The sequence below is a fragment of the Rutilus rutilus genome, assembly GCF_951802725.1.
Source record: "Rutilus rutilus genome assembly, chromosome: 15".
Classification (NCBI taxonomy): domain Eukaryota; kingdom Metazoa; phylum Chordata; class Actinopteri; order Cypriniformes; family Leuciscidae; genus Rutilus; species Rutilus rutilus.
Window position 1 is genome coordinate 37,307,347 of NC_140220.1, and position 21,136 is coordinate 37,328,482.

General features: G+C 42.1%; 2 protein-coding genes across 17 annotated transcripts in view; both read right to left on the minus strand.

The window, feature by feature from the left end:
• The window catches only part of LOC311304860 (dynein axonemal intermediate chain 1-like), a 674,193-nt gene that overhangs the window by 365,776 nt on the left and 287,281 nt on the right, over window positions 1–21,136 (minus strand). The gene's annotated exons all lie outside the window — the stretch shown is intronic.
• epb41l2 (erythrocyte membrane protein band 4.1 like 2) overlaps window positions 1–21,136 on the minus strand; it is a 106,576-nt gene that overhangs the window by 65,656 nt on the left and 19,784 nt on the right. For all 16 annotated transcript variants that reach the window (XM_084432154.1, XM_084432159.1, XM_084432158.1 and 13 more), the window contains exons 2-3: window positions 2,836–3,001; window positions 457–852 (exon numbers count right to left, since the gene is read on the minus strand). In XM_084432154.1, the coding sequence (XP_084288280.1) occupies window positions 457–852; window positions 2,836–2,988 (549 nt within the window). In that variant the 5' untranslated portion in view covers window positions 2,989–3,001. The remainder of the gene's footprint in view (window positions 1–456; window positions 853–2,835; window positions 3,002–21,136) is intronic.

Sequence of the window (21,136 nt, forward strand, 5' to 3'; positions counted from 1 at the left end):
GAAATCGCCCCCTAAACCCTCAATCACTATTCCCTGCGTTCGGACAGCCATTGAGCTTACATCGGTTGTACACTTGTTATTGCGGTGCATTGTGGGATTGAATGAGTGCACTCGATAACGTCCACTATGGTTTCTGACACCACTACAAAATGGATGTCCCCTCAAATAACGCCCTGTTTAAGGGTAAAGGGGCGATTTCAGATTCAGCCTGTGTGAAACCGGAGATGACAGAGCGAGGAGGTCACCTGACTGGGGTCAAGGGTGACAGGCTTTCAGGTGTAGATCACTGCTTTACTCTTCAGACAGAGTACAGGGCACTCTCTTCACTGCTTTGAATTTATCAAACGAGCTCTTCATGCACATCATGATGATGATGATTATGATTATATTACAGCACTGTTGATGAAAACGACAGGAGTAAAAGTGTCCCGTGTGTGTATGAGCAGCGGCTCTCACCTGTGTGTCAGCACTGCCGACGGACTTCTCCTCCTCTTTCTCGTTCTCTTCCAGCTGCACCTCCTCTGGCCTGCTCTCCTCCTTCACCTCCTTCACCACCTCCTCCTCCTTCTCCTTCTCCTCCTCTGTTTTCTCTGAGCTCGGGGCGGCTCCTGCTCCGTCCGGCTGGTGTTTCGGCTCCTCCTCCTCCTCCTCCTTCAGGCTCGGGCTCTGGGGCTGCTCTGCGCTCTCTGAGGCTTGGTCTTGGCTCTGTGACTTCTGTCGTTTAAGCCATGGAGGCAGGAAGCGAGAGATGCCCTTCTCCTTCTTCTTCTGTCCGCCGGTGGCAGGAGGGCTGCTGGGATCGGGAGACGAGGACTCCTCCTGCGGGCTCTCCGGCTCCGCGCTCCGGCTCTCCTGCGGGACCGACACATGCAACACTGAAGACACTAGTGTAAAATCAGTTCAGACACTGAAGAGTCAAATCAGAGTCAAATCAGTTCAGACACTGAAGAGTCAAATCAGAGTCAAATCAGTTCAGACACTGAAGAGTCAAATCAGAGTCAAATCAGTTCAGACACTGAAGAGTCAAATCAGTTCAGACACTGAAGAGTCAAATCAGTTCAGACACTGAAGAGTCAAATCAGAGTCAAATCAGTTCAGACACTGAAGAGTCAAATCAGAGTCAAATCAGTTCAGACACTGAAGAGTCAAATCAAAGTCAAATCAGTTCAGACACTGAAGAGTCAAATCAAAGTCAAATCAGTTCAGACACTGAAGAGTCAAATCAAAGTCAAATCAGTTCAGACACTGAAGAGTCAAATCAAAGTCAAATCAGTTCAGACACTGAAGTGTCAAATCAGTTCAGACACTGAAGAGTCAAATCAGAGTCAAATCAGTTCAGACACTGAAGAGTCAAATCAGAGTCAAATCAGTTCAGACACTGAAGAGTCAAATCAGAGTCAAATCAGTTCAGACACTGAAGAGTCAAATCAGTTCAGACACTGAAGAGTCAAATCAGAGTCAAATCAGTTCAGACACTGAAGAGTCAAATCAGAGTCAAATCAGTTCAGACACTGAAGAGTCAAATCAGTTCAGACACTGAAGAGTCAAATCAGAGTGTAAATCAGTTCAGACACTGAAGAGTCAAATCAAAGTCAAATCAGTTCAGACACTGAAGAGTCAAATCAGAGTCAAATCAGTTCAGACACTGAAGAGTCAAATCAGAGTCAAATCAGTTCAGACACTGAAGAGTCAAATCAGTTCAGACACTGAAGAGTCAAATCAGTTCAGACACTGACGAGTCAAATCAGAGTCAAATCAGTTCAGACACTGAAGAGTCAAATCAGTTCAGACACTGAAGAGTCAAATCAGAGTCATATCAGTTCAGACACTGAAGAGTCAAATCAGTTCAGACACTGAAGAGTCAAATCAGTTCAGACACTGACGAGTCAAATCAGAGTCAAATCAGTTCAGACACTGAAGAGTCAAATCAGTTCAGACACTGAAGAGTCAAATCAGAGTCAAATCAGTTCAGACACTGAAGAGTCAAATCAGAGTCAAGTCAGTTCAGACACTGAAGAGTCAAATCAAAGTCAAATCAGTTCAGACACTGAAGAGTCAAATCAGAGTCACATCAGAGTCAAATCAGTTCAGACACTGAAGAGTCAAATCAGAGTCAAATCAGTTCAGACACTGAAGAGTCAAATCAGAGTCAAATCAGTTCAGACACTGAAGAGTCAAATCAGAGTCAAATCAGTTCAGACACTAGTGTCATTTTTACCGCATACCAGGGATGTGATGGTGAGGATATTTTCCCACCGATTAACCGACGTGTGACAATACATTGGGGGGGGGGTTCCTTCAACTGTCCATCCTATTATAAGATAATTGTAAAAAAGAGTATTGTATTTCGCCAGATTTTATAGTGTAAAACATATTCAAGCGCGAATGAGAACCGTTTCGAGGGGTGCTAAAAAAAAAATAAAAAAAAAGAATATTTGAATGTCAAATTTTCAAATTGAATACCATCCCACCGAACGAGTATTCGAGTCCAGCCCTATTATTCTTAATGAAAAAAAACAACAACAAAACAGTACGACAAATCCGCTTAAATAGGCGCCTTGTCACTTTGACATCAAATACTCCGCCATCATCTTGTCAGTCAGCTAGTCACTGTCGTGATTAATGAAATCTGACTCCTGCTGCTGATCTGTGACTCTTTTAGTTTTTAACTGTAGTGTCTGTTCTCTAACTGAACTAAATGATTTTATTACACAAAAAAACATCTAATGGGTGGGCAAGTGATGTAAGCAGTGCTGCTTCTGAACACACAGACTATTGTAGGTGACTATTAGTAGTAATGTAAATCACTGTGGTGAAGCACTGAAGATCTCTTACCTCTGGTGGGGCGGCACTGGCCACGGGCTGGGCGGCGCTGTCGGCTGGTTTGTCGGGCTGGTCTGTTTGCACAGGGTCCGTCTGATGCTGAACTTCAGGAACCTTCTCCGGTTCCTTCTTCACATCCGTCTCTGATCCCACCTCTGTCGTCATCACGCCCGGCACACTGGCACACAAGAGTCAAGAACACAGAGGTTAAAAGTCATATCATGAGCCATCACATCTGCCTTCATCTTCTGAGGTCAAGCAGACCCAACCGACCTGCAGACACGACTGGTTCCTGACGTCACAGATCAACATCAACACACAAGTGTCCACATTTACTCTATAATACCTCACAAGTGTCCATCATTTACTCCATAATACCTCACAAGTGTCCACATTTACTCCATAATACCTCATAAGTGTCCATCATTTACTCCATAATACCTCATAAGTGTCCACATTTACTCCATAATTAGGGGTGCACGATATATCGGCCGCCGATATAATATCGGCCGATATGGTCATTTTTTTACACACCGGTATCGTTCCGATGTCAAAATAGGGCCGATGTGAACAGGCCGATATTTGACGTGAAGTTGAAGATGAAGTTGACGACTCACGATCTTAGCAGTAGTGAACAGCCTGAGAGAAATACACATTTCATACAGATGACATAAGCAGAGAACAGTCTGTTTTCTTTCGTTTTGAATTGTTCTGTTTAAAAATAGATGTTTCAAGCTTTCTATATATGTCTTAGGTTTGTGAGGCAGGTAGGTTTCGGTTCATTTGAGACTCGCTTCAGTTCACGCGCCGTTGCCTCCATGTCCTGATTAAATATTTTCTAATATTTACTTCTTATTTATTTTTGATGAAACATTGATCAAAATTAAGATACAATTAATACAAAACGAAATTAAATTTAAAGACAGGCTTTGTGCTTTCTGTTTGAGGTCTCTGTGAAAGTTTTAAAGCGGTCTTTAGTGCCGCGTTCAGACGTGCTTAACAGAGAACTGTCCCGTCAGTAACATTGTTAACGCAGTTATGTTTTTTCCCTCTTCATGACACATTTTTGATTGATCGTTTTTTGACTCGTAGATATTTGAATATATTGCATGATATTTGATACCCGTTCGAATTAGATTTTTCTCAAAAGTGACGGCATGTGTGATTTGTGGATTACTGATAAGCGCGAGTGGAGAAACAGGCGTTTATTTATTCATTCTCAGTGTTGAGAAACGTAGCCTTCATGTGTTACGTTATTGTGTTAATAATAACTAAAGTAGCCTACCTAATTATGTTACATATTTATTTTGTATGAAAACTAGCGCGTTCGTTACTTATGGATTAAAAAGTAGGCTACCGTTGTATCAGTGCTGCGCGAGCTCTCCCTCACAAACACGGACGCACGCACACAGAGAGAGAAGATAATTGTAAAATGAAAAATTGACGGGCTAAGTTTAAATTTTGTTCTTGCTTGTTTTTGTTTTTTTCTATCAAAATGTCAGAAAGCATTTTGTATTATCCATCCGTGTTTTTAAAATTCGTTAAATGACGGACGTTTTACTGTTAACACAGCCCATATGTCTGATTCGTCTAGCCTACTTGTTATTATTTTTAGAATAAGTGATTCGTTATGCTATTATTGGACTCCGGTCTATTCATTGTCAACTGTTAACATTTATTAACAGTTATTCATTTATTCAGCTAATGCGTGCCCTGTTGTTCAAAGGCAAAGACAGCACGTCACAAATAGAAGTCCTTTTCCCTGTGGTATTTAGTATCATATTTGGATATTGGAATAATAAATTAAGTAGCCTATCTTAATTGTACACAATGTTCCTGGTTTTTTTTTTTTTTTTTCTGTTTTCTAAGGGTTTCTTAATTTTAGACAAGTTGACCAGCACACATTATATGCAATGCAATATAATGCATGTGTGTCGTATGTGTGACATATTTTGCAATGCATACAGGTAAAGGTGCCCAATATCAGTCATTTCTAAAGTAAAAAAAAAAAAAAAAAAAAGTGTTTTGGAAAATAGCTCTTTATTTGATAATCATTAAAATTTGTTTTCTATACAGAGATATCGACATCGGTAAATATCGGTATCGGCCATAACAGCAATATTAATATCGGTTATCGGTATCGGCCACAATTTTCACATCGGTGCATCCCTATCCATAATACCTCACAAGTGTCCATCATTTACTCCATAATACCTCACAAGTGTCCACATTTACTCCATAATACCTCACAAGTGTCCACATTTACTCCATAATACCTCACAAGTGTCCACATTTACTCCATAATACCTCACAGTACCTCACAAGTGTCCACATTTACTCCATAATACCTCACAAGTGTCCACATTTACTCCATAATACCTCACAAGTGTCCATCATTTACTCCATAATACCTCACAAGTGTCCATCATTTACTCCATAATACCTCAGGGCAATTCCAGCGTTATGGACGTGACATTTGCAGTCAAAACTTGAAATATAAATTCTCAGAAAATGCATTTAATACCAATATATGTAAACGTCTGTTTATATATCCATACTCCCTTAATAAAGGAGTCCAGACATTAGAAAAATATCAGTCTACGCATGCGTTTTATATTTAATTTGAGGGAAATACACATGCGTTACGGACGTGACAAAAAAAATCTCTAACTTTTTGTTGCCAAAATATTTTTTAGTAATTCTGTGAATTACACTGCGCAAACCAAAAGTAATAGTACCCACCGAATGAAGAAGGGTTGGCTCTCCACAGAACATAAAATATTCATTTTATGTTATTTTTCGTTTTCGCATTTATGAGGAAAAAACAATGTTATGGACGTGACAGTTCTCCGTTACGGACGTGACCGCTCTGAAAGCGGCACTAAAATACTGCTTTAAAACGTTCACAGAGACCTCAAACAGGCATTTAAAACACCAAATATTAAGGATTGGCATTATAAGCAAAAATAATATTCGATGTTTGTTCGAAAATCGTAGCGCTCTCCCCCAACATCACCGGTAAGATGGCGTTCACTCAAATCCCGCTCCAACATTACATTTGAGTAGGCATTTAGTCTCATATTAATGTAAATAAAATAATTGTATTTTTTATTTCATATGTTGATTATATGAAAGGATAACAGCATGAGTAAGATCATAAGATGTGCAATATATCGATACAGTATATCAGTGGGCAGACATGATTTTGACCAATTCTTTAGTTTTTTTTTTTTTTTTTTTTTTTGAGAAAGCTTTTCTTTAATGTGAATTTCGTTTTGTATAAATTGTATCTTAATTTTAATCAATGTTTCATCAACAAATTGCTTGGATTTATTAAATAAGAAGCAAATAGGCTATAGCAGACAATATAATCAGGACACGGAGGCGCCGTCGCGTGAAGTGGAGCGCGCCTCATAAATGAACCGAAACTCCGCGTATAATGTAGGCTACTTGCCTCACATACCTGAGAAATATATCTATATAGGACGTCTGAAATGTCTACTTTTAAACTACTTTTAAGTCGTGACTCAAAATGATTGCAATATCACTATTATTTTGTCAGCTTGATCGCGGGATTATGATGAATATTCATGTTTTAACCAAGAGGGAAAAACGCGACATCCCGAAGAAGTGTCCTATGGCTATAAGACACATGCTCTTCTTTAAGTTGTACTGTATCATATACTACCTTCTGATATTCATATTTCGTCCTGTAACTGGCAGAGGAAGAGAAGATCCGTTCATGTGCACTTTATCCGCCGCGCACTGAGGCGCAATATACAGAAATATACCATGCCGCAGGGTTTCCGTTGTTATGAATATGTAAAATATTGCAGTGAGACATTTTAATTGTCTATTAATAAACAAGTGTTTTCTGTGTCGGCTGCAAAGATGAAGTCTGACTCGCGATCTTCGCAGTAGTGAACGCGCCGGAGAGAAATACACATTTCATACGGATTACATCGTTTTATTTAGTTTTGAATGGTTCTGTTTAAAAGTAAGGATTTCTGTAGATAATAGATATATTTCTATTTTTTTTTTTTAGGTGTGTGAGGCGAGTAGGCTACCTTATACGTTAAATTTCGGTTCATGGATGATAGCTTAACATTAGCTCCAGTTCAGGCGCTGGCGCCTCCATGTCGTGATTATTTATTGTCTGCTATATTTACTTTTAAATTACTTTTATTTTATACTTTATCGAGAAAATTGGATAATGAAACACTGATTAAAATTAACATACAATTAATACAAAACGAAATTCGTTTTAAAGAAAGGCTTTGTGCTTTCTGTTTGAGGTCTCTGTGAAAGTTTTAAAGCAGTCTTTTAGTGCCGCTTTGAACGGTCGCGACGCGTCTGTAATGGAGAACTGTCACGTAAGATGGTAATATTATTATTATTATAAATAATAAATCGTGTAATAATCCCGCCCCCTTAATTAAGAGGCGATATTTGACCGGCATATCATCAAAATGTCCGGAAAACGAAACCTCTGCCGGTCACTTTGACCGGCACCATTTTTTTCTAGCGGAAACTCTGCCACGCCGTATTAAAGAGCGGTCTCTATTGTTTACATTTTGTTATAAAATAGACTGAATTTGAAAGTTGAGACATTTTTTCATATTAAAACTAACAAAGCACAAATATTATTGCGATTATTGGATATGCACTGAATATATGGTAAGCCTGAAACCGATCACAAGTGCATGATTTGATGTGAAGCGTCCGTAACGGTCACGTCCGTAACGCATTAGTAGTGGAATGAAATGTCGATCCTAGTAAGCATGAACATAGTTTAGCTTTGCATATAAAGTTTCAAGTTATTTGCATTTATAATTGTTATATTATATAAACTTAATCTTTAAAACGTTACGGACGTGACAGAGCACTGAAGCGTCGAGACCTCTTTATTAAAGCCCTTATAAATTCAACAGGCAGTGCTGTTATGACCAAATTAGTAAATTTATTTCTCAGGCATGCCTCCAACTTTCAGCAAAATGCTTTATGTTCAAATTAAGTTTTTAAAAGGGGGGTCTTTGATACCTCTTTTGAAAGCATGAAATTTGGCTGGTTGAAATTAAAATTTTAGCATTGTTGCTCACCTCATATGTGGTGGAAAAACAAGGCAATTTTCTTAAAATTTCTGATACAGCACATTAATACAGTATATTACAGACCTAAATGGACAACTTAAAAGGGGTTTTGATCTTTAGGTAAAAACTTTAATTTTTCATGGTAAGGATGACCTTTGCGTGGAATTGCCCCTCACAAGTGTCCACATTTACTCCATAATACCTCACAAGTGTCCACATTTACTCCATAATACCTCATAAGTGTCCATCATTTACTCCATAATACCTCACAAGTGTCCACATTTACTCCATAATACCTCACAAGTGTCCACATTTACTCCATAATACCTCACAAGTGTCCACATTTACTCCATAATACCTCATAAGTGTCCATCATTTACTCCATAATACCTCATAAGTGTCCACCATTTACTCCATAATACCTCATAAGTGTCCATCATTTACTCCATAATACCTCATAAGTGTCCATCATTTACTCCATAATACCTCATAAGTGTCCATCATTTACTCCATAATACCTCACAAGTGTCCATCATTTACTCCATAATACCTCACAAGTGTCCACATTTACTCCATAATACCTCATAAGTGTCCATCATTTACTCCATAATACCTCATAAGTGTCCATCATTTACTCCATAATACCTCATAAGTGTCCATCATTTACTCCATAATACCTCATAAGTGTCCATCATTTATTCCATAATACCTCACAAGTGTCCATCATTTACTCCATAATACCTCATAAGTGTCCATCATTTACTCCATAATACCTCACAAGTGTCCATCATTTACTCCATAATACCTCACAAGTGTCCATCATTTACTCCATAATACCTCATAAGTGTCCATCATTTACTCCATAATACCTCACAAGTGTCCATCATTTACTCCATAATACCTCACAAGTGTCCACATTTACTCCATAATACCTCATAAGTGTCCATCATTTACTCCATAATACCTCATAAGTGTCCATCATTTATTCCATAATACCTCACAAGTGTCCATCATTTACTCCATAATACCTCATAAGTGTCCATCATTTACTCCATAATACCTCACAAGTGTCCATCATTTACTCCATAATACCTCACAAGTGTCCATCATTTACTCCATAATACCTCATAAGTGTCCATCATTTACTCCATAATACCTCATAAGTGTCCACATTTACTCCATAATACCTCACAGTACCTCACAAGTGTCCATCATTTACTCCATAATACCTCATAAGTGTCCATCATTTACTCCATAATACCTCATAAGTGTCCATCATTTACTCCATAATACCTCATAAGTGTCCATCATTTACTCCATAATACCTCACAGTACCTCACAAGTGTCCATCATTTACTCCATAATACCTCATAAGTGTCCATCATTTACTCCATAATACCTCACAAGTGTCCATCATTTACTCCATAATACCTCACAAGTGTCCACATTTACTCCATAATACCTCATAAGTGTCCATCATTTACTCCATAATACCTCATAAGTGTCCATCATTTATTCCATAATACCTCACAAGTGTCCATCATTTACTCCATAATACCTCATAAGTGTCCATCATTTACTCCATAATACCTCACAAGTGTCCATCATTTACTCCATAATACCTCACAAGTGTCCATCATTTACTCCATAATACCTCATAAGTGTCCATCATTTACTCCATAATACCTCATAAGTGTCCATCATTTACTCCATAATACCTCACAAGTGTCCATCATTTACTCCATAATACCTCACAAGTGTCCATCATTTACTCCATAATACCTCATAAGTGTCCATCATTTACTCCATAATACCTCATAAGTGTCCATCATTTACTCCATAATACCTCACAAGTGTCCACATTTACTCCATAATACCTCACAAGTGTCCACATTTACTCCATAATACCTCACAAGTGTCCACATTTACTCCATAATACCTCACAAGTGTCCACATTTACTCCATAATACCTCACAAGTGTCCACATTTACTCCATAATACCTCACAAGTGTCCACATTTACTCCATAATACCTCACAAGTGTCCATCATTTACTCCATAATACCTCACAAGTGTCCACATTTACTCCATAATACCTCACAAGTGTCCACATTTACTCCATAATACCTCACAAGTGTCCACATTTACTCCATAATACCTCACAAGTGTCCACATTTACTCCATAATACCTCACAAGTGTCCATCATTTACTCCATAATACCTCACAAGTGTCCATCATTTACTCCATAATACCTCACAAGTGTCCACATTTACTCCATAATACCTCATAAGTGTCCATCATTTACTCCATAATACCTCACAAGTGTCCATCATTTACTCCATAATACCTCACAAGTGTCCATCATTTACTCCATAATACCTCACAAGTGTCCATCATTTACTCCATAATACCTCACAAGTGTCCATCATTTACTCCATAATACCTCATAAGTGTCCATCATTTACTCCATAATACCTCATAAGTGTCCATCATTTACTCCATAATACCTCATAAGTGTCCATCATTTACTCCATAATACCTCATAAGTGTCCATCATTTACTCCATAATACCTCATAAGTGTCCATCATTTACTCCATAATACCTCACAAGTGTCCATCATTTACTCCATAATACCTCATAAGTGTCCATCATTTACTCCATAACACCTCACAAGTGTCCATCATTTACTCCATAACACCTCACAAGTGTCCATCATTTACTCCATAATACCTCATAAGTGTCCATCATTTACTCCATAACACCTCACAAGTGTCCATCATTTACTCCATAATACCTCATAAGTGTCCATCATTTCTGATGCCTTATTTAAAGCCCATATATACGATATCACACCATTTCATTTAAAGACAATAAATAAAACATTAATAGCATTTTTTATAAATGTTAATAAATCAAAATATTATTCAAAGTATGAATTCAATTGATTAGATATTCTTTGAGAATTAAACCTTAATTAAACCATTAACTTTACAGAAAAACACAAGGGTGAATGTGCCTCAGTGCAGATAAGCGGCCGTATGAAATCTGTTTAATAACATTAGTAATCAGCGTGCCTTAACTAACTGAAATCATGAAACTGCAAAAGTAGTTTAGCGTAAATAAAATTTTTAGGGCCTTATGAAATCCATTTAGATTTTTATCCAGTCACTCTTTACATGGAGAGTTTCTGAAGGTGCATTATTTGTGAGAGCAGACCTGGCTGTGAAGAACTAATCAGCTTTACTCATATCTTTCATCATCATGGGAGGAAGTCTCTTTCAGCACAGAGTCTGATGCCGTGAGAGACAGAGGATCACTGGCTGAAGACTGAAAAGCATCAAAACGCTCTTTCATGTTATCAGAGCATCAGAACAAAGCCTGTATGAGCGAGTCGTCAAACCCCACCATGAGCAAACACACACACACACACACACACACACACACACACACACAAGCTCAAAGCAGCGCTCATGCGACACTGCAACAGTCAAATGAGTGAATAACTCCCATCCTGCACATTTTACCAGGTTTAAATCCAGGATTCTGCAGGTATTGATTTCCACTGATATGAGAAATGTCATCAGGGCTCAAGACCAAATTGTTTTACTAGTAACAATTTGGTCTTGATCCCTGATAACATTTCTCAAATCAGTCGAAATCAATACTGAAAATCTTACTTACTCTTACTGGAAATGTTAGGAGCACAAGCAGCCAGTGTTGACGCACACCTTAAATCGTCCTGCAATGCAATTATTCACATTTAGAGCTTTGAAATGCTGGAGAAAGTTGTGTGAAGCACTTGAAAGTCCTTGAAAAGTGCTTGAATTTCACTCTCACAAGGTTGTACGAGCCCTGAAATGAATCATATAAAAACATTCGACTATTTCAGCCACAATACCATGGTTACAGTAGCATAGCGTTACTACATTAAATCTACTAGTGCTGTCAAAAGTAAATGATTGGCCGTTGTGTTCACGCACTCAACATGTCTGTGATTGGCTACAATGATCAACACTTCAAACACATGTTGTAAAATGACATCTTTGACGCTCTTCACCAAGCGCTTATATGTCCATTTACAACATGTTTGTCCCATCAATGGTATAAAAGCCGAAGTGGATCCAGAATTTGGACTTAAACGTGGTTTGGGCATCTGTTATTTTACTCACACTGCTGTCCGCCATCACATTATAAACTCTTTCTTAGGCTAGTTAACTTATATTCACGTTTATGTGTTGATACTTGAGAGCCACCTTGAGGAGCCATGAAGTAGCAATGAATGCTCGCAGGGAAATCTATAGAGCGGCTTATTACTTTATTAACTAAAATATCGATATTTGGCGCCTGCGTATCGATTCTTGTATCACACAGAGCAGGTCAAATCAAAATTTCCCAATGGATATGTCGTCCCGCCCCTAGTTATAAGCCAGTCAAACTCGCAGTGCTTTCAGGTAGGGATGTGCACGCATATTCAAATTTTCGAATATTCAATGTTTAATTATTATTCGAAAAATAAAATACTATTCAAACTTTACTACGTTGCTTTGCTGGCCGTTAATGCAGTGAGTCCATGATAAATCCCTATCACTAACTCGCAGTTATAATGAAATGCACTGGGTGGCGCTGTGGAGCGTGTTGAACAAGTGGATGGTATTTGATCACATAATGTTGTCGTCTGCCTCGCGAAGTTTGGAATTACTTTGATCAAAATTATATTACAAAATGAAAGTACTTTTAATCAAATTAATTAATGAAACTGAGTTATGGTAATATCACCACCACAATGAGAAACCACATGAAATCCAAACAGCCGTCGACTTATTGTTTTTCTCAACAAGAAACAATATAAACACTAATATTGTTCTTTATATTTTTTGTTTACACATTGTTTAATGTTTTCAACTGAAAGGAAACGTTAAGATATATAGTAAGCTTGATGTGTATATTGCCTTACTGTAAGCTTGCTCAGAAATGGTGAAAAAAAAAAAAAACTTAACTTAAAAAAATAACGGCTTTCTCGTTACACGTAGCCTAATTTAAATAAACGAATATTCGATTTTTATGAGCCCAAATATTCGAATACAGTATTTCTGAAAAATTCAGGTGGAGCAGCGTTTACTACGGACCACAGAGCCGTACGTCACTGACAAGCTGCACATTCACATCTTCAAAATCGCACTGAGCCAAATCGGTTTAAGCGTGATTTCATGTCACTCGCGATTAATCGTGCCGCCCGAAGCCCTAGTGACTATAGAGCTGGATCAGGGTGGACGTCATGTGTGGATGAAAACACAGTCCTCTTCCAGTCTCTGCAATGGCATGAGATGTATAAGGCTCCTCCTGCATTACATCATCTTCACAACACACAACTTTCAACATGGTTTCATGGAGTTTCTGAATACTGAAAGGTTTCGGAAAGATACTGAACAACTGGTATGTTGTTAAACAACAGTTCAATCCACTGAACACATTGTACTTCAGTCCCTCCCAGCCTTGTTTTCATTCCCGTCCAAAAATTAATTATGGCGCTGCCCTGACTGAGATCTACTGCGCACACACACACACACACACACACACACACACACACACACATCTCAGGTTCATCATGATCACAACGTTCCCTCAAGATCGCACCAGGACCAGTCAAACATGCTGGGAGTTTCAGAGAGCACACAGCTGTTACAACACACACACACACACACACACACACACACACACCAGAGAGGCGGCCAGGGGAAAACCACTGATGAAAGACAACAGCAAATCTGCTGTGAGAAAGAGAAAGCATGCATGACATCATCACGTGTGGGGCACGTCCTCAAACGCACATGTGATGCGTGTCCACGAGCATCAGAGCAACGGCCCTCTGGGTAACCGTGTAACATTAGACAAACACTACTGGAGTTTGGGCTCAGGAAGACTTTTGTTCTTTTGAAAGAAAAACACATTCATTTTATTTAACGTGTCTTCATTAAACACAAGAACTCACAACATGTTCAGTTTCAGATCTCCATGTGAAGGTTCAGCTGCGGATCACGAGTAACACAGAGTTGGCTCACAATTGTTAATGCCATTCAGCCTGCTGTGTGTGTGTGTGTGTGTGTATGTGTGTGCGTGTGTGTGTATGTGTGTGCGTGCATGCACTAATCCCCAAACTGCAATGCTTGCAGATAACAAATCAACACAAGCTGTCAAAACTAATCAGGATCCAGAGCTACACACCACCCATGTGTCTGTCTGTCAGTCAGTCTCCAACACACACCACCCATGTGTCTGTCAGTCAGTCAGTCTCCAACACACACCACCCGTGTGTCTGTCAGTCAGTCAGTCTCCAACACACACCACCCATGTGTCTGTCAGTCAGTCAGTCTCCAACACACACCACCCATGTGTCTGTCAGTCAGTCAGTCTCCAACACACACCACCCATGTGTCTGTCAGTCAGTCAGTCTCCAACACACACCACCCGTGCGTCTGTCAGTCAGTCAGTCTCCAACACACACCACCCATGTGTCTGTCAGTCAGTCAGTCTCCAACACACACCACCCGTGTGTCTGTCAGTCAGTCAGTCTCCAACACACACCACCCATGTGTCTGTCAGTCAGTCAGTCTCCAACACACACCACCCGTGCGTCTGTCAGTCAGTCAGTCAGTCTCCAACACACACCAGCCGTGTGTCTGTCAGTCAGTCAGTCTCCAACACACACCACCCGTGCGTCTGTCAGTCAGTCAGTCAGTCTCCAACACACACCACCCATGTGTCTGTCAGTCAGTCAGTCTCCAACACACACCACCCGTGCGTCTGTCAGTCAGTCAGTCAGTCTCCAACACACACCAGCCGTGTGTCTGTCAGTCAGTCTCCAACACACACCACCCATGTGTCTGTCAGTCAGTCAGTCAGTCTCCAACACACACCAGCCGTGTGTCTGTCAGTCAGTCAGTCTCCAACACACACCACCCATGTGTCTGTCAGTCAGTCAGTCTCCAACACACACCAGCCGTGTGTCTGTCAGTCAGTCAGTCTCCAACACACACCACTCATGTGTCTGTCAGTCAGTCAGTCTCCAACACACACCACCCATGTGTCTGTCAGTCAGTCAGTCAGTCAGTCTCCAACACACACCACCCGTGCGTCTGTCAGTCAGTCAGTCAGTCTCCAACACACACCAGCCGTGTGTCTGTCAGTCAGTCAGTCTCCAACACACACCACCCATGTGTCTGTCAGTCAGTCAGTCAGTCAGTCTCCAACACACACCAGCCGTGTGTGTATCAGTCAGTCAGTCTCCAACACACACCACCCATGTGTCTGTCAGTCAGTCAGTCAGTCTCCAACACACACCAGCCGTGTGTCTGTCAGTCAGTCAGTCAGTCTCCAACACACACCAGCCGTGTGTGTATCAGTCAGTCAGTCTCCAACACACACCACCCGTGCGTCTGTCAGTCAGTCAGTCAGTCTCCAACACACACCAGCCGTGTGTCTGTCAGTCAGTCAGTCTCCAACACACACCACCCATGTGTCTGTCAGTCAGTCAGTCAGTCTCCAACACACACCAGCCGTGTGTGTATCAGTCAGTCAGTCTCCAACACACACCACCCATGTGTCTGTCAGTCAGTCAGTCAGTCTCCAACACACACCACCCATGTGTCTGTCAGTCAGTCAGTCAGTCTCCAACACACACCAGCCGTGTGTGTATCAGTCAGTCAGTCTCCAACACACACCACCCATGTGTCTGTCAGTCAGTCAGTCAGTCTCCAACACACACCAGCCGTGTGTGTATCAGTCAGTCAGTCTCCAACACACACCACACGCGAGTATGAGGCCGACGGGTTTGGCCACAATACATCAACACAAACATGCAACAATATGTATCACGGATAGTGGCGATCTGTATTGTCTATAGTTCACCCAAAGTGAAAATTAATGTGTGAGAAAAAAATCAAGTTCAGACAAGTTTTAGTGTCAGGACTACATTAAACTAGTATATATAATGTTGAATATAATGCATTATAAAGCAACGGGGGAATTTCTGTGTCCTAATAATGCCAGATGTCTGATGTTAGCAGTAAAAAGTTTCCTACATTATTTTAAATATATCTAGTCAGTGAAAGAGTGCAAACATATTCATCCAAATATTTCAGTATTTTCATCTTCAGAATCATGAATATAGTTGTTCTGGCGTCTCTATTGTCCTGTGCTTTGGGTTTCGGCACCAAGTCCGAGACTATTCATTTACACACACTATGTAACAACAAATCTAGCATTTTAATCAACAGTAACATTTTATTGGTTATCCTTTTATCATGTGTCTTGGAGTATCGCAGTAATATTGTGAGTTCAGTGTCGTGATGTGTATTGAATCGTGACATGAGGGCATCGCTACACCCCTAGAGCAGTCCCACAGCAGAGAACGCTGAGCATGTCAGACACCACATATGAAACACTGTGGCCTCATGTGTCCTGATGGTTATCTAGATCCGCTGCCCTAAAACACGCTCTTAAACACACACACACCGCTTCACCAGCTGACTGAAATATCACTAGATCGGGCGTGCACAAACAAACCAGCAATATTCCACATACTTATTCAGCCGTGCCGTTTGATCACAGCAATGCACAACACAAGTCCATTAAGACCAAAGGCGCACACACATTCAGAGAAATACTAGATCATATTGTATGTCACATTTCTATTAATCTTCCAGGAAATGATGCGATGTGAGGAGGTTTGAGCGATCTCTCCGGTCTCTCTATACGGTTATCCCGTTCAGTCAGAGCAACAGAGGCTCATGGGAAGAAGACGGGAGTTATGAGTTCACCGGAGAATATGATTTATGACATACAGGGAGGCAGGAGCAACAAGGGACAGGGAAGAGAAAGATGAAACACAACCAAATATGTTTACGTTCTTCAGGCAGTCTCAGGTATTTTCTAATCATATGTTCATCAATATTTATCAATAACTATTCTAGCTTGATGATAGTCTAAGCAGCGTCTGAAACGTTGTATTTTGAGCACTTCTTGTGTTTATTTGCCTCTTCACGATGAATGCTTGCTGTATTCCTCATTTGTAAGTTGCAAAATGAATAAAGTAAATGTATTTATATTATGGCAATGGTTCTTTAGCATCGCATATAAATATATTTCTGCCTCACACTGCGATCATAATCCCCATCAGATCGCAAATAAGTCATTTCACTCGCTGGTTTCTGAAAGAGAGTTTTGAGCTGAAATGGTTTAAAATGTGTTAAATGTTGAAGTTAACTGGTGGTATGATGGGAGATGAGCAGCGGAGCGTCTCCTGACTCGGATCAACTCCTCAAGTCCCAGTGGACGCTCTGATGAAGCCCGATCAAGCCTGGTCATGACAGGAGAAACACTACTGGCACTCTGTGTGTGTGTGTGTGTGTGTGTGTGTGTGTGTGTGTGTGTGTGTGTGTGTGTGTGTGTGTGTGTGTGTGTGTGTGTGTGTGTGTGTGTGTGTGTGTGTGTGTGTGTGTGTGTGTGTGTGTGTGTGTGTGTGTGTGTGTGTGTGTGTGTAGCAGGTGTGTGTGTGTGTGGCAGGTGTTCTGGATTTGCATCTATTGTGTGATAGCTTTATGAATGACATTTAATGCACTGGATGCCGTGTGTGTGTGTGTGTGTGTGTGTGTGTGTCTAAAGCTTTTAAAGCAAACATTTCCCATGATAAGCACACAGGAGACAACAGAGCTCTGAACCGTCTCTGAGCAAACACACCGTCAGACGCTTGTGTGTGAAACGCTTCCATCAGGAAACTCATAAAAGGAAACTTTTCATAAAATGAAAAGCAGCAGGTTGTGTGTTGGGGAGAAGCCAGATGATCTGCACAACGTATGAAACAGAGACCGTAAGACACAGAAGAGAGCCGCTGTGTCCCACATCACACACTCCTCCACTATAGTGGTGAACACCATACGCCAGAGTAGCTCGTCCCAATACATAAACAGCAGGAGAACAGTCCCATGATGACCCTCTGCTTCCACTGAGACGCATCTGATGGACACTTCACTGTCCCACAAGGCCACAGGAGAGGATCTGTGATTGACAGTGAAACAACTGATGCTGGTAGGTCACGTGACCGTCACATGGCAGATGAAGCATGTCCGAGTTTCATTAATGCTCTATACAGAACACACTTTAACACTCGCCAGGTAAGCTGCAAACCAAACGTAGTGTCAGCTAAACACAGTAGTGATGGTCCAACCGATCGCAGATGATCACACTCTATGACTCGATCGGTAGATCTCACGAGCCAATCACAATAGAAAGTCGCCACTGACGCACTTGTAAACGGCACAGATGGGGTTTCTGAGCCGCGTTCTGCTTTGTAACGTCACGAAACATTAGTAAACCGCATTAATAGCACATTTTTATTTGTAGCAGGTTGTGTCATTTCAACATCACGCGCAATTCTTGAGACAATCCTCACGGAGGGACATTAGCTGCTCGCTAAAGCTATCGCACTTCGCGGAAGAGTTTTCCAACGTCATCTCAAATGTTGAACCAGTGGAAACTGGATCTCGGGTGTGGTGAGACCAATCAGACACTGTGTTACTGCTGGAGCACTGGGATTGGACGATCACTCAGACAGCTCTGGATTCACCGCACATCTTCACTTATTCTACTACTTATAAATACTTGTATGCTCTGTGGCATTTACACATGTGAGACGTTCTTCAAGTGTGCCTTCAGGGTGTAAGGGGTTAACCGTGAGCTTATACAAAGCTTGATCAGGATCAGCTCAGCCAATCATGATGGCAAGAAATCGGTAGTGGCGATAATTTATCGCCATGACGTGATGCATATATCAGTAAAGAAGCTGACCGTGAACACAGGCTAGCATCATGCTAGCAACATGGTAAATCATGGTAAACTATGGTAAATCATGCTAGAATTATGGTAAATCATACTAGATATAGTAAATCAATATATCATGGTATATCATGGTATAGTAAATCAATCTTCAATTGTTATATCATTGTTAAATCAATTGTAGTAAATCAATCTTCTTGCTATCAACATGCTAAAATATGTAACATTTTGTGCCGGACGAGCAGAACATTATTATTTTTGAAACGTATTTTGAAACCGGCGCGGGTAAGAGTTGTGCATCCCAGCCTCCTCCAGTTCTGCAGCTCCACACGCAGTCGTCCAGCGCGGCGGATACACACGCAGTCGCCCAGCGCGGCGGATACACACGCAGTCGTCCAGCGCGGCGGATACACACGCAGTCGCCCAGCGCGGCGGATACACACGCAGTCGTCCAGCGCGGCGGATACACACGCAGTCGTCCAGCGCGGCGGATACACACGCAGTCGCCCAGCGCGGCGGATACACACGCAGTCGTCCAGCGCGGCGGATACACACGCAGTCGCCCAGCGCGGCGGATACACACGCAGTCGCCCAGCGCGGCGGATACACACGCAGTCGCCCAGCGCGGCGGATACACACGCAGTCGTCCAGCGCGGCGGATACACACGCAGTCGTCCAGCGCGGCGGATACACACGCAGTCGTCCAGCGCGGCGGATACACACGCAGTCGCCCAGCGCGGCGGATACACACGCAGTCGTCCAGCGCGGCGGATACACACGCAGTCGTCCAGTGCGGCGGATACACACGCAGTCGCCCAGCGCGGCGGATACACACGCAGTCGTCCAGCGCGGCGGATACACACGCAGTCGCCCAGCGCGGCGGATACACACGCAGTCGCCCAGCGCGGCGGATACACACGCAGTCGCCCAGCGCGGCGGATACACACGCAGTCGTCCAGCGCGGCGGATACACACGCAGTCGTCCAGCGCGGCGGATACACACGCAGTCGTCCAGAGCGGCGGATACACACGCAGTCGTCCAGCGCGGCGGATACACACGCAGTCGTCCAGCGCGGCGGATACACACGCAGTCGCCCAGCGCGGCGGATACACACGCAGTCGCCCAGCGCGGCGGATACACACGCAGTCGCCCAGCGCGGCGGATACACACGCAGTCGTCCAGCGCGGCGGATACACACGCAGTCGTCCAGCGCGGCGGATACACACGCAGTCGCCCAGCGCGGCGGATACACACGCAGTCGCCCAGCGCGGCGGATACACACGCAGTCGCCCAGCGCGGCGGATACACACGCAGTCGCCCAGCGCGGCGGATACACACGCAGTCGCCCAGCGAGGCGGATACACACGCAGTCGCCCAGCGCGGCGGATACACACAGTCGTCCAGCGCGGCGGATACACACAGTCGTCCAGCGCGGCGGATACACATCTCCATGCTGTACAGTTTAAATAAGACAACATCTCTATTGCAAATGCAAACCCCTCCATCAACACAACATCACTGCCGTACTGTCAAAGAGCTGCGTGGACACACACATCAGATCTGAACAGTTGCGATACACAGTGTGGACGTCATTTTAGATCATATTCCAATCGGATACAAAGATAATCGGATTTGGACTGACAGTGTGAATGTAGCCATAGCTAACTACTTTACGTCAACACTTTAGCCATTGCCAACGCTTCATTTACACATGTGGCTGATGCTGTGCCTCTCTCAAACACAAACGCCTTCTTTCATCAGTCTTTTGCACTCTTCTCTTTAACTTCTGACAGTCTAAAGAACTCAAAATGTTTTTTCCCGGTGTGACCGATTAGTACAGTCCAAAACACAACCATTTCCAGCAGCAATAATCAGCTAAATCTGCGAGTCCGTTCCGTTCAGTGGCATTGTTTACGTTCAGTGCCTCCAAAATGGCCGACTTCCGGATTGATGACGTGTAGTGAAAACCCTCTACAATCGTGGTAAATCATAGCAAAATGCTAGCTACATGCTAATCATGTTAGCTTCTTGCTAAAAACCTTAGTAAATCATGGTAAACATCATGCTAGCATTATTAGCATGTTGCTAGCATTATGTTAACATGATAAACTATGGTAAATCGTGGTAAATAATAGTAAACTATGGTAAATAATGGTAAAACATGGTAAACCTTTGTCTGCCTTACAAATAAACCCCCGTTTCATCACAAGACGTTCTCTTGAGCAATAATGCACACAGCATCATGAGCGGCACATAACCCAGTGCTCCGGTCAGCTGACGTCCCCTCATCTGAATCATCACTGCACTCGGACAGATGGCGCGCGCGTGTGTGTGTGTGTGTGTGTGTGTGTGTGTGTGTGTGTGTGTGTGTGTGTGTGTGTGTGTGTGTGT